This window comes from Nerophis lumbriciformis, linkage group LG07 (assembly GCF_033978685.3).
Source record: "Nerophis lumbriciformis linkage group LG07, RoL_Nlum_v2.1, whole genome shotgun sequence".
NCBI classification, from domain to species: domain Eukaryota; kingdom Metazoa; phylum Chordata; class Actinopteri; order Syngnathiformes; family Syngnathidae; genus Nerophis; species Nerophis lumbriciformis.
Genome location: NC_084554.2, coordinates 50,485,818 through 50,497,500, shown reverse-complemented (window position 1 = coordinate 50,497,500; position 11,683 = coordinate 50,485,818). Strand labels below are relative to the sequence as shown.

The window sequence follows — 11,683 nt, the reverse complement described above, 5'->3', positions numbered from 1 at the left end:
GCCTATCCCCAGGTGCATGTCTTTGGAGGCGGGAGGGGCCTATCCCCAGGTGCATGTCTTTGGAGGCGGGAGGGGCCCATCCCCTAAGTACATGTTTTTGGAGGCAGGAGAAAGCCAGACAGTCCAGTGAGTCAAGTAGTCGGTTCTCTAAAGCTGCATCCAGACAGGAGCTGGCATTGACGGAGGTAATGCTAGCTAGCCCCCCCCCCCGTGCAGACCGGCGGTCTATAAACCCGACCGGGCCCGTCACCATGACAGACCTCGCCTGGGCCATCATTTAATTACTTGCGCACAATAAAAGTCAACATCAAGGGCCGGCGTTTAAACGGGCCTAGTGAAACCGGAGAGACCGTGTTAAGTGGTGTCGGCTGGCACTGTACTCGAGTAAATCCTGGAGGGTCCGACACGCCATCTGGGTGCTGTCAGTTACACGAGCAGCGTTAATGGCAGAGGCCTTGCTGTGTCTTTAGTTCAACGCCGCTCAGGGGCCACGATTCACAGTTTGAACGCGACTTTGAGTACAAAACTTCAAGTTTTATTAACAAGTGTGACCGTGGACTTGTTCACACGTTATGAACATTTCTGTCACGGTTATTGTGACCAAAATGATCACGGCTATCACTATGATCGCTGCATTTTTAAATATGGTCAACGTGTTCAAAACACGACTTTCTTTTTAGTTTTACTTCAATAAAAAACACGACATGTGCCTCAAGTGGAACATTGAACGTGCATATGGAAGCAACACAAGCATTATGAACAAAGTAATATGGCAGAAACAGAATAATAACGTATATATTTACAAATAAATGTGAGGATTGTGCAAGATGGCACCTTATGGACACTGCACTTTTTGTCCATATACAAAACCCAAAAGCTGTGAAGTTGTCACGTTGTGTAAATGGTAAATAAAAACATTATATTCAATTGAATAGACTGCAAAGACAAGATCCACTATTTGAAATGTGGACTCGTCAGACCACAGAACACTTTTCCATTTTGCATCAGTCCATCTTCGATGAGCTCGGGCCCAACGAAGCCGGCGGCATTTCTGGGTGTTGTTGATAAATAGCTTTCAATTTGCATAGTAGAGTTTTAACGTGCACTTACAGATGTAGCGATGAACTGTAGTTACTGACAGTGATTTTCTGAAGTGTTCCTGAGACCATGTGGTGATATCCTTTCCACCAGGGGTAGGGAACCTATGGCTCTCGAGCCAGATGTGGCTCTTTTGATGACTGCATCTGGCTCTCGGATGAATCTTAGCTTGACATTGCTTAACACGATATGTAATAAATAATTCCGCTGGTAATCACAGTGTTAAAAATAACGTTCAAAATATAAAACATTCTCATGCATTTTAATCCATCCATCCGTTTTCTACCACTCCTGTTCAAGAAGTCGCATTAATGGTAAGAAGTGTTTTATTTATTATTGGTTAGCTGCAGAATAACAATGTTATTAAAAAGAATAGGAGACCTATTATACTCTAAAAATGTTGGTGTTTCTTAAAAATGCACGCATTTAGTTGCATTCCGGGGTAAAAAACATTATATGGCTCTCACGGAAATACATTTTAAAATATTTGGCTTTCATGGCTCTCTCAGTCAAAAAGGTCCCTGGCCCCTGCTTTACACACTGGTGTCATTTTTTGATGCAGTACCGCCTAAGGGATCGAAGGTCACGGGCATTCAATGTTGCTTTTCGGCCTTGCCGCTTACGTGCAGTGATTTCTCCAGATTCTCAGAACCATTTGATGATATTACGGACCGTTGATGGTGAAATCGCTAAATTCCTTGCAATAGCTCGTTGAGAAATGTTGTTCTTAAATGCTCACGCATTTAATATTCAGTGTTTTACTGTTCATAGACAATATTGTAAATCCTACTTTCTTTATTTTCATGTGCATTTTGTGTGTCCCATTTAGTGAAAAACTGTAAAATTACATTTCGCTTTTTTTGAGGATGACGTTTTTAGAACTCTATCGGACATTGTGACTTTTGGTATTAGTGTTCCTGAAAAAAAGGGAGCCAAACACACATACTGTACAGCAGATTTTTACAGCTAAATGTGTATATATCATCTATACACAGACACATTGGCACCCCAGACATTTTTTTCTCTCAATGTGGCCCCCCCGAGTCAAAATATTTGTGTGTTTTACCATTTTAACTGCAAGGTGACGAAAGTAATTATCCCAAATAGGTAAACAAATAAAATAGACTCCATATTTGTTCGCCAAAGTTGCATTTCAATGGTAAATGGTAAATAGGTTATACTTGTATAGCGCTTTTCTACCTTCAAGGTACTCAAAGCGCTTTGACACTATTTCCACATACACTGATGGCGGGAGCTGCCATGCAAGGCCCTAACCACGGCCAGAGGTGGGTAGAGTAGCCAGAAATTGTACTCAAGTAAGCGTACTGTTACTTTAGAGATTTATTACTCAAGTAAAAGTAAGGAGTAGTCACCCAAATATTTACTTGAGTAAAAGTAAAAAGTATGTTGTGAAAAAACTACTCAAGTACTGAGTAACTGATGAGTAACATATACACACACATATATATATATATATATATATATATATATATATATATATATATATATACACACACATATATATATATATATACACATATATATATATACATACATTGATATATACAGTATATAATTTATATTTATTTATTTTGCCGTTTTTGTTTACATGTTAAAGGTGTTTTAATGAATATACATGCATGTTTAACACATATAGATTCCTTTCTTTCATGAAGACAAGAATATAAGTTGGTGTATTACCTGATTCTGATGACTTGCATTGATTGTAATCAGACAGTAGTGCTGATAGCGTCCACGTTTTCAAATGGAGGAGAAAAAAAGTTCCTCCTTTCTGTCTAATACCACATGAAAGTGGTTGGTTTTTGGCTTCTTATTTGTCCAGCTTCCATATTCGTTTTTATACACTTTACAAGAAATACATTGGCGGCAAACTCCGTCGCTTGCTAGCTTGCTAGCTTGTTAGCGCTGGCTTTCGGAGACTCTTATTTTGAAAGCGCAGGCGCGATGGAGCGGCACTTTTATTGTGAAGACAGGAACTGTGCAGTCAGTCTTTAGGCTTTTGACGGGATGTACGGTTGAAATAAAAAAAGGGTCTTTTTTCCTTCACACTTTTGATTGATTGATTGATTGATTGAAACTTGTATTAGTAGATTGCACAGTACAGTACATATTCCGTACGATTGACCACTAAATGGTAACACCCGAATACGTTTTTCAACTTGTTTAAGTCAGGTCATGTGACCCCTGGCTCTGTTTGATTGGTCCAACGTCACCAGTGACTGCATCTGATTGGTGGAACGTAGTGAATGTCACCAGTGACTGCATCTGATTGGTGGAACGTAGTGAACGGGGACGGCGTGGCGCAGTGGGAGAGTGGCCGTGCGCAACCCGAGGGTCCCTGGTTCAATCCCCACCTAGTACCAAACTCGTCATGTCCGTTGTGTCCTGAGCAAGACACTTCACCCTTGCTCCTGATGGGTGCTGGTTAGCGCCTTGCATGGCAGCTCCCTCCATCAGTGTGTGAATGTGTGTGTGAATGGGTAAATGTGGAAGTAGTGTCAAAGCGCTTTGAGTACCTTGAAGGTAGAAAAGCGCTATACAAGTACAACCCATTTATCATTTATCATTTAACGTCACCAGTGACTGTATTTGTTGAAACGCAGGCACTATGAAGGTCTGTCTGACAGACCAAAACAAACATAACGTGCATTAACAGATCAATAAAAATTAGTAGCAAGCAGCGAGCTGAATGTAGATAAAAGTAGCGGAGTAAAAGTAGCGTTTCTTCTCTATAAATATACTCAAGTAAAAGTAAAAGTATGTTGCATTAAAACTACTCTTAGAAGTACAATTTATCCCAAAAGTTACTCAAGTAGATGTAACGGAGTAAATGTAGCGCGTTACTACCCACCTCTGACCACGGCCCATCAGGAGCAAGGGTGAAGTGTCTTGCTCAAGGACACAACGGACATGGCGAGGTTGGTAGACGGTGGGGATCGAACCAGGAACCCTCAGGTTGCTGGCACGGCCACTCTCTCAACCGCGCCACGCCGTCAAATACTTAACACTTTGAAGTGCAGTTTTAGTCCCTTAATTGGAGAAACTGTGGTTTGTTTTGTTGTCTTTTCTGTTGCCAATTGCAATTGTACAACATGTTTTTAATGACTCTGTATAGAGATGTCCGATAATATCGGGCCACCGATATTATCGGCCGATAAATGCTTTAAAATGTAATATCGGAAATTAATTTTTTCAAAAAATAAAATGTATGACTTGCGTACTGGCCCAGTCACATAATATCTACGGCTCTTCACACACGCAAGAGTATTTCCATGCATACTTAGTCAACAGTCATACAGGTCACACTCAGGGTGGCCGTATAAACAACTTTAACACTGTTACAAATATGCGCCACACTGTGAACCCACACCAAACAAGAATGACAAACACATTTCGGGGGAACATCCGCACCGTAACACAACATAAACACAACAGAACAAATACCCAGAACCCCTTGCAGCACTAACTCTTCCGGGACGCCACAATATACACCCCCGCCACCCCCCATATTCAACCCCGCACCCCCCCAACTCCCCCCACCTCAACTTCCTCATGCTCTCATGTCCCAAATTCCAAGCTGCTGTTTTGAGGCATGTTAAAAAAAACAACAACAACTATTTTTCGGAGTATAAGTCGCTCCGGAGTATAAGTCGCACTGGCCGAAAATGCATAATAAAGAAGGAAAAAGCATATATAGTAAGTCGCACTGGAGTATAGGTCGCATTTTTTGGGGAAATGTATTTGATAAAACCCAACACCAAGAATAGACATTTGAAAGGCAATTTAAAATTAAAGCTGCAAGCAGCATTGGTCGGGCCCGCGTATTTGGCAGGTGCTAGTCCTAAGTGTCCCAATACTTTTGTCTGCTTTTAGTCTGAAGTGTCCCAAGACTTTTGTCTAGTGTACCTACCTTGTCTGCATTGTGTGGGCACGTTGGTGCTTCCTGCTTTTAAGCAGCCATCTTAAAAAAACAGCAGCGCAGCAGCATCAGCGCAGCGGGTCTTTGAAGGGTCATAAAATCAAAACCGGAGCAGTTAGAAAAAAAGCGCTTCTGTCATTGTAATCACAAGGGTTCAATCTCTCTCCTGTGTTAGTTTGAAGGCGAAACGACAAACGCGCTCAGAGGAGTTCGTTTTTGAAGGAAGGTGACCGGTTTTTACAGAAAATGTGTTTTGAAGGGGGAATAGCAAACTTCCTGTTGATTTTTGCTGGGGGTTGTCAATTTATGAAATGTAGGTCTAAGTGAGACCTACGGAGAGGTTTTTGTTTCATGTCTCTCCGACCTTCCCAGTGGGAGTTACAGGCAGTTTTGTCATTTTTTTCTTCCGAGGAGCAGTTTTTTCTCCGTTTTATTCAAAAATTGCTCTAGAGCGCAATTTTTAAATTTGGGGTTAGGTTTTTTTATTAGATCGCAATTTTTGCCAGTCCTGATGTGTGCGTTCAGTTTGGTGAGTTTTGAAGCGTGTTAAGGGGGTCAAATTACAGCTCAAAGAGGCAAAAGTTACTGTTTTTAGTACTTTTTTGTCTTGAAGGGGGAATTGCCAACTTCCTGTTGATTTTAGCCCAACAATGTACTATTATGAAATGTAGGTCTAAGTCAGACCTACATAGAGGTTTTTGTTTCATGTCTCTCCGACCTTCCTAGTGGGAGTTACTGGCAGGCTAGTTTTTTTTTTTCCTAGGGGGCGCTAGAGCGCAATTTTGAGTTTTGTGGTTCGGGTTTTTTTTAAAAAGGCAATTTTCGCAGGTCCTGATGTGTGGGTCAAATATGGTGAGTTTTGAAGCATATTAAGTGGGTCAAATTACAGTTTAATGTGGCGGCGGAAGAATAAAGAATAAAGAATAAAACCTTACAAATACAATAGGTCCTTATGTCCCATTGCATAAGGACTCCCTTCGGGAGTCCTTTTGCAATGGGCCATGCGGGCCCTAATAAATAAAGAATAGTGAACAACAGGCTGAATAAGTGTACGTTATATGAGGCATAAATAACCAACTGGTATGTTAACGTAACATATTATGGTAAGAGTCATTCAAATAACTATAACATATAGAACATGCTATACGTTTACCAAACAATCTGTCACTCCTAATCGCTAAATCCCATGAAATCTTATACGTCTAGTCTCTTACGTGAATGAGATCAATAATATTATTTGATATTTTACGGTAATGTGTGAATAATTTCACACATAAGTCGCTCCTGAGTATAAGTCGCACCCCCGGCCAAACTATAAAAAAAAAAACTGCGAAAAATAAGGTAATGCACTTTGTGACTTCAATAATAAATATGGCAGTGCCATGTTGGCATTTTTTTCCATAACTTGAGTTGATTTATTTTGGAAAACCTTGTTACATTGTTTAATGCATCCAGCGGGGCATCCCAACAAAATTAGGCATAATAATGTGTTAATTCCACGACTGTATTTATCGGTTGATATCGGTATCGGTAATTAAGAGTCGACAATATCGGAATATCGGCATACCTGCCAACTTTTGAAATCAGAAAAACCTAGTAGCCAGGGTCCAGGGGCCGCAGGCCCCGGTAGGTCCAGGACAAAGTCCTGGTGGGGGGTTCAGGCTTCGCCATCACTTTTCTATCAGTCACAGTGACTTTTCAAAACAAAAATATTACAGCAAAAATCATATGGGTTGATTGACATGTTTATTCTGTAAGATAACTTCAATAGTTTGAAATTATTTTGACAGTTAATGCCAGTTATCCTGTCAACCTTTCACAAGACTTCAATTTGTTAATTGAAAGTATAAACAGTATAAACACTTTTTACAGTAAACAAATGGTAAAACAGTACTAAACAATTCCATTTAAAAAAAAATTGGTGTCATTATTAACTTTCTGTCCAAGCTTGTATAATCTACTGCCTTGTTCAATTGTAAAAAATATTCTGTGCCTAAAATTCACATTTCTATCACAATTATCATACTGTAAACATGGTAAGCTAACTTCATTAAAATTAATAGTCCTGTCAATAGCATGGAATTACAATTCAAATGTAGTTTTTTTGTAAGCCTTTCAAAAGAATTCAAAATATGAAAAATTAATGAAAATTAATTTAAGCCATCAGACACTTGAAAAGTGGCACATCACATCTCTAATGTAATAATTTTAACTTTTCAACAGAAATAGCACTGCAAAAATATTAAGGCCATACTTCTGTATTTTGGTAGTTATGCTGTCAACATTTAACAAGATTTCTTCAACTTGGACTTGAAACACTTTTAACAGTATAACAGTACTAAACAATTCCAATAGATAACATTGGTGTCATTACCTTTTTGTGGCTAAAATCCGAAAAACGTTGAAAGTTTTCCACTTGTATCGCTAGCAACGGCATTAGACTTGTGTTTTTTTTGTCCCAACGTGGTCTTTTACATCGCTAATTCCTCCGTGTCCGATCGAAAAATCTTGTCTGCACAAGGTGCAATTCGCGTAGTTTTCACCCTTTTTGGAACGGATAATTATCCCCGGATAGGCTTTTGGATATTCTTCACGGAATGACTGCAGTTTTCTTTTCGGTTTAAGACTCGTATGCGATTTTTCTCCGGCTGATTCCATGATCGTTCGCTCGTTTGGAAACAATGGCAACAGGTGCCTCGTGCTTGGCAGCGGTGCTATAAATAGCCTCGCGGAATGGCTCGATAGGAAGTTACGGGAAGCAGGTCGAATGTCATTGTTGTGACGCGATTTCGTGAATAAAACTTAAAAAAAAAAAATTTTTTTTAATTAATGAAAAACCGTATTTTTTATCACTGCAACCGTAACCCGGAATAGGTTGATGAAAACCGTACTAATTACGGGAAAACCGGAGTAGTTGGCAGGTATGTATCGGATATCGGCAAAAAAGCCATTATCGGACATCTCTAACTCTGAACATTGTATTTAATGATTTTTAACACCATTTAAGGCCATCCATCCATCCATCTTCTTCCGCTTATCCGAGGTCGGGTCGCGGGGGCAGCAGCCTAAGCAGGGAAGCCCAGACTTCCCTCTCCCCAGCCACTTCGTCCAGCTCCTCCCGGGGGATCCCGAGGCGTTCCCAGGCCAGCCGGGAGACATAGTCTTCCCAACGTGTCCTGGGTCTTCCTCGTGGCATCCTACCGGTCGGACATGCCCTAAACACCTCCTTAGGGAGGCGCTCGGGTGGCATCCTGACCAGATGCCCGAACCACCTCATCTGGCTCCTCTCGATGCGGAGGAGCAGCGGCTTTACTTTGAGCTCCCCCCGGATGGCAGAGCTTCTCACCCTATCTCTAAGGGAGAGCCCCGCCACCCGGCGGAGGAAACTCATTTCGGCCGCTTGTACCCGTGATCTTGTCCTTTCGGTCATAACCCAAAGCTCATGACCATAGGTGAGGATGGGAACGTAGATCGACCGGTAAATTGAGAGCTTTGCCTTCCGGCTCAGCTCCTTCTTCACCACAACGGATCGATACAGCGTCCGCATTACTGAAGACGCCGCACCGATCCGCCTGTCGATCTCACGATCCACTCTTCCCTCACTCGTGAACAAGACTCCGAGGTACTTGAACTCCTCCACTTGGGGCAAGATCTCCTCCCCAACCCGGAGATGGCACTCCACCCTTTTCCGGGCGAGAACCATGGACTCGGACTTGGAGGTGCTGATTCTCATCCCAGTCGCTTCACACTCAGCTGCGAACCGATCCAGTGAGAGCTGAAGATCCTGGCCAGATGAAGCCATCAGGACCAAATCATCTGCAAAAAGCAGAGACCTAATCCTGCAGCCACCAAACCGGATCCCCTCAACGCCTTGACTGCGCCTAGAAATTCTGTCCATAAAAGTTATGAACAGAATCGGTGACAAAGGGCAGCCTTGGCGGAGTCCAACCCTCACCGGAAACGTGTCCGACTTACTGCCGGCAATGCGAACCAAGCTCTGACACTGATCATACAGGTATTTAAGGCCTTCATTTTAATACCTTTTAATGACCTGCGGCGCCATGTTTACTTCCGAAAGAAACAAAAGAAGGGAAGAGACTCCTCTTAATTAGGAAATGGTTAAACACTTCCTGCCTGTCAATGACGTTGCTACACTCCTGAGGTGCAATGAAACCAGATAGAGTTGCCTCCTCTTGCGCCTCTCGCTGTCTAATTGCAGCCCTGCCACGCCGGCCTGCAGGCTGTTATTAGCGCGGCCCTGTCATTAGCATCTCGCCAAGGGGGGGGGGGCACACAATGAGGATCAAGCGCTGTCACATTCCCCGCAATCACGGCCCGGTATCAGCGGGACAAGCTGCACTTTTATGCCGGTAGGCCCCGCCCACTGTTCCGATCCCTCAACAAGTGTCCGGATGTGACAGTTTCCAGCCACTTACCTCCACTCAGCAGCTTCATGACCAGCCACAGCTCGTCCTTCACCACGAAGGAGGTGTAGTAGGACACGATGTTGGGATGGTGGCACTGGCTCATGGCCTGGATCTCTTTCTGTGGAGAGAGACACGCCGTCAGACACACTCTGTGGCTGCTTTCATGCCGTACACCAGACTACAAGTCAGAGTATCCTTTTTTGATATTTCCAAACAGATTTACAGTACAGGCCAAAAGTTTGGACACGCCTTCTCATTCGATGAGTTTTCTTTATTTTCATGACTATTCAGTGTTTCCCACAGGACAGGCATCTATTTGTGGTGGTGTGGTCGGGGGGGCGGCGGCAGCGGCGATGACCAAGAAGAACGCGGAGTTGGAATATAATTACAACATTTTATGTATCAATCAATCAATCAATCTTTATTTATAGCCCTAAATCACAAGTGTCTCAAAGGGCTGCACAAGCCACAACGACATCCTCGGTACAAAGCCCACATACGGGCAAGGAAAAACTCACCCCAGTGGGACGTCGATGTGAATGACTATGAGAAACCTTGGAGAGGACCGCATATGTGGGTAACCCCCCCCCCTCTAGGGGAGACCGAAAGCAATGGATGTCGAGTGGGTCTGACATAATATTGTGAGAGTCCAGTCCATAGTGGATCCAACATAATAGTAAGAGTCCAGTCCATAGTGGGGCCAGCAGGACACCATCCCGAGCGGAGACGGGTCAGCAGCGCAGAGATGTTCCCAGCCGATGCACAGGCGAGCGGTCCACCCCGGGTCCCGACTCTGGACAGCCAGCACTTCATCCATGGCCACCGGACCTGTGCCCCCCCCCCCCTCAAGGAAAAGGGGAGCAGAGGAGAAAAGAAAAGAAACGGCAGATCAACTGGTCTAACAGGGGGGCTATTTAAAGGCTAGAGTATACAAATGAGTTTTAAGATGGGACTTAAATGCTTCTACTGAGGTAGCATCTCTAATTGTTACCGGGAGGGCATTCCATAGTACTGGAGCCCGAATAGAAAACGCTCTATAGCCCGCAGACTTTTATTGGGCTCTGGGAATCACTAATAAGCCGGAGTTCTTTGAACGCAGATTTCTTGCCGGGACATATGGTACAATGCAATCGACAAGATAGGACGGAGCTAGACCGTGTAGTATTTTATACGTAAGTAGTAAAACCTTAAAGTCACATCTTAAGTGCACAGGAAGCCAGTGCAGGTATGTACATATTTATATACAGATTTGAACAATTAGTGATTCACTGAAATATATTTATTAATTGTGGTTCTTACAAAAAATATATCTTATAAAATATAAAAGCTAAAATGTCTCTTAAAGCTCTGCCCCTTTAATTAGTGAATACTAAATAATTTAACTTTAGCCTACTACTACAACCATATTATTTACCAGCAACATGAAGTGAAACAGAGGCAGAGGTGTCCTGCCACAGTCAGTCAACCTCCTCCTCCTCCTCCTCCTCCTGCTGCTGCTGAACAGGTCGCACCTGTGGTCCGGACTGTAGGCCTACCTCCTCTCCAAGTCGAGCCCTTTTCGGCCGTTGAAAATATTTTTCTATACTCCTCTGTGGGAAGGAGTGAACATCCAACATTAGAATTTATTACTAACGAGCAGAACCGCTCTATGTACAGTGCCGTCTAACCTTAAGCGGCAGCAGCTCAACACATGCAGGGTTCAACGTTAAGGTTTTTTTCTACTTGCCTGACTTCTCAAATCTACTTGCCCCAATATTTTTACTTGTCCTGCCTAGGTTTTTTTCTGGCTGTGTAGTGCTCATGGCTTATATCTTACTAAAATTCTTCCTGTTGACTATTTACAACACTACACAGTATTTATTATTATTATTATCTATAATTACATTTAAATGGCATTGCATACATGTACAATTAAATGCTATTTCACATTATTTGACCAGTAGCAGTTACACCCATCTGAACAGGTCAGCCACCTGTTTAAAGCCCGATCACAGTTGAAATCTTGAAATGAAGGGCCTTTAATGGCCAAAACATTAACCTGGACAACATTTTAACAGCTGGTTGGCTCAGATTTTATTCTTTTCATTGCATTCACATGCTGCAGTGGACAGTGGACAATTTAGCTTCAGTCCATGTGTGTTTATTGACAGTCAAACAGCGGCGGTGTTAATGAAGCAGCGTCAGGCTGCCCCAACGCCAGTGAAACGCTTGGTGAAAT

At 42.7% G+C, this 11,683-nt stretch overlaps 1 protein-coding gene across 1 annotated transcript in view; it reads right to left on the bottom strand.

Moving 5' to 3' along the window:
* oxsr1b (oxidative stress responsive kinase 1b) overlaps nt 1-11,683 on the bottom strand; it is a 119,411-nt gene that overhangs the window by 70,880 nt on the left and 36,848 nt on the right. The window contains exon 3 of the mRNA XM_061964888.2: nt 9,475-9,583. Within this exon, the coding sequence (XP_061820872.1) occupies nt 9,475-9,583 (109 nt within the window). The remainder of the gene's footprint in view (nt 1-9,474; nt 9,584-11,683) is intronic.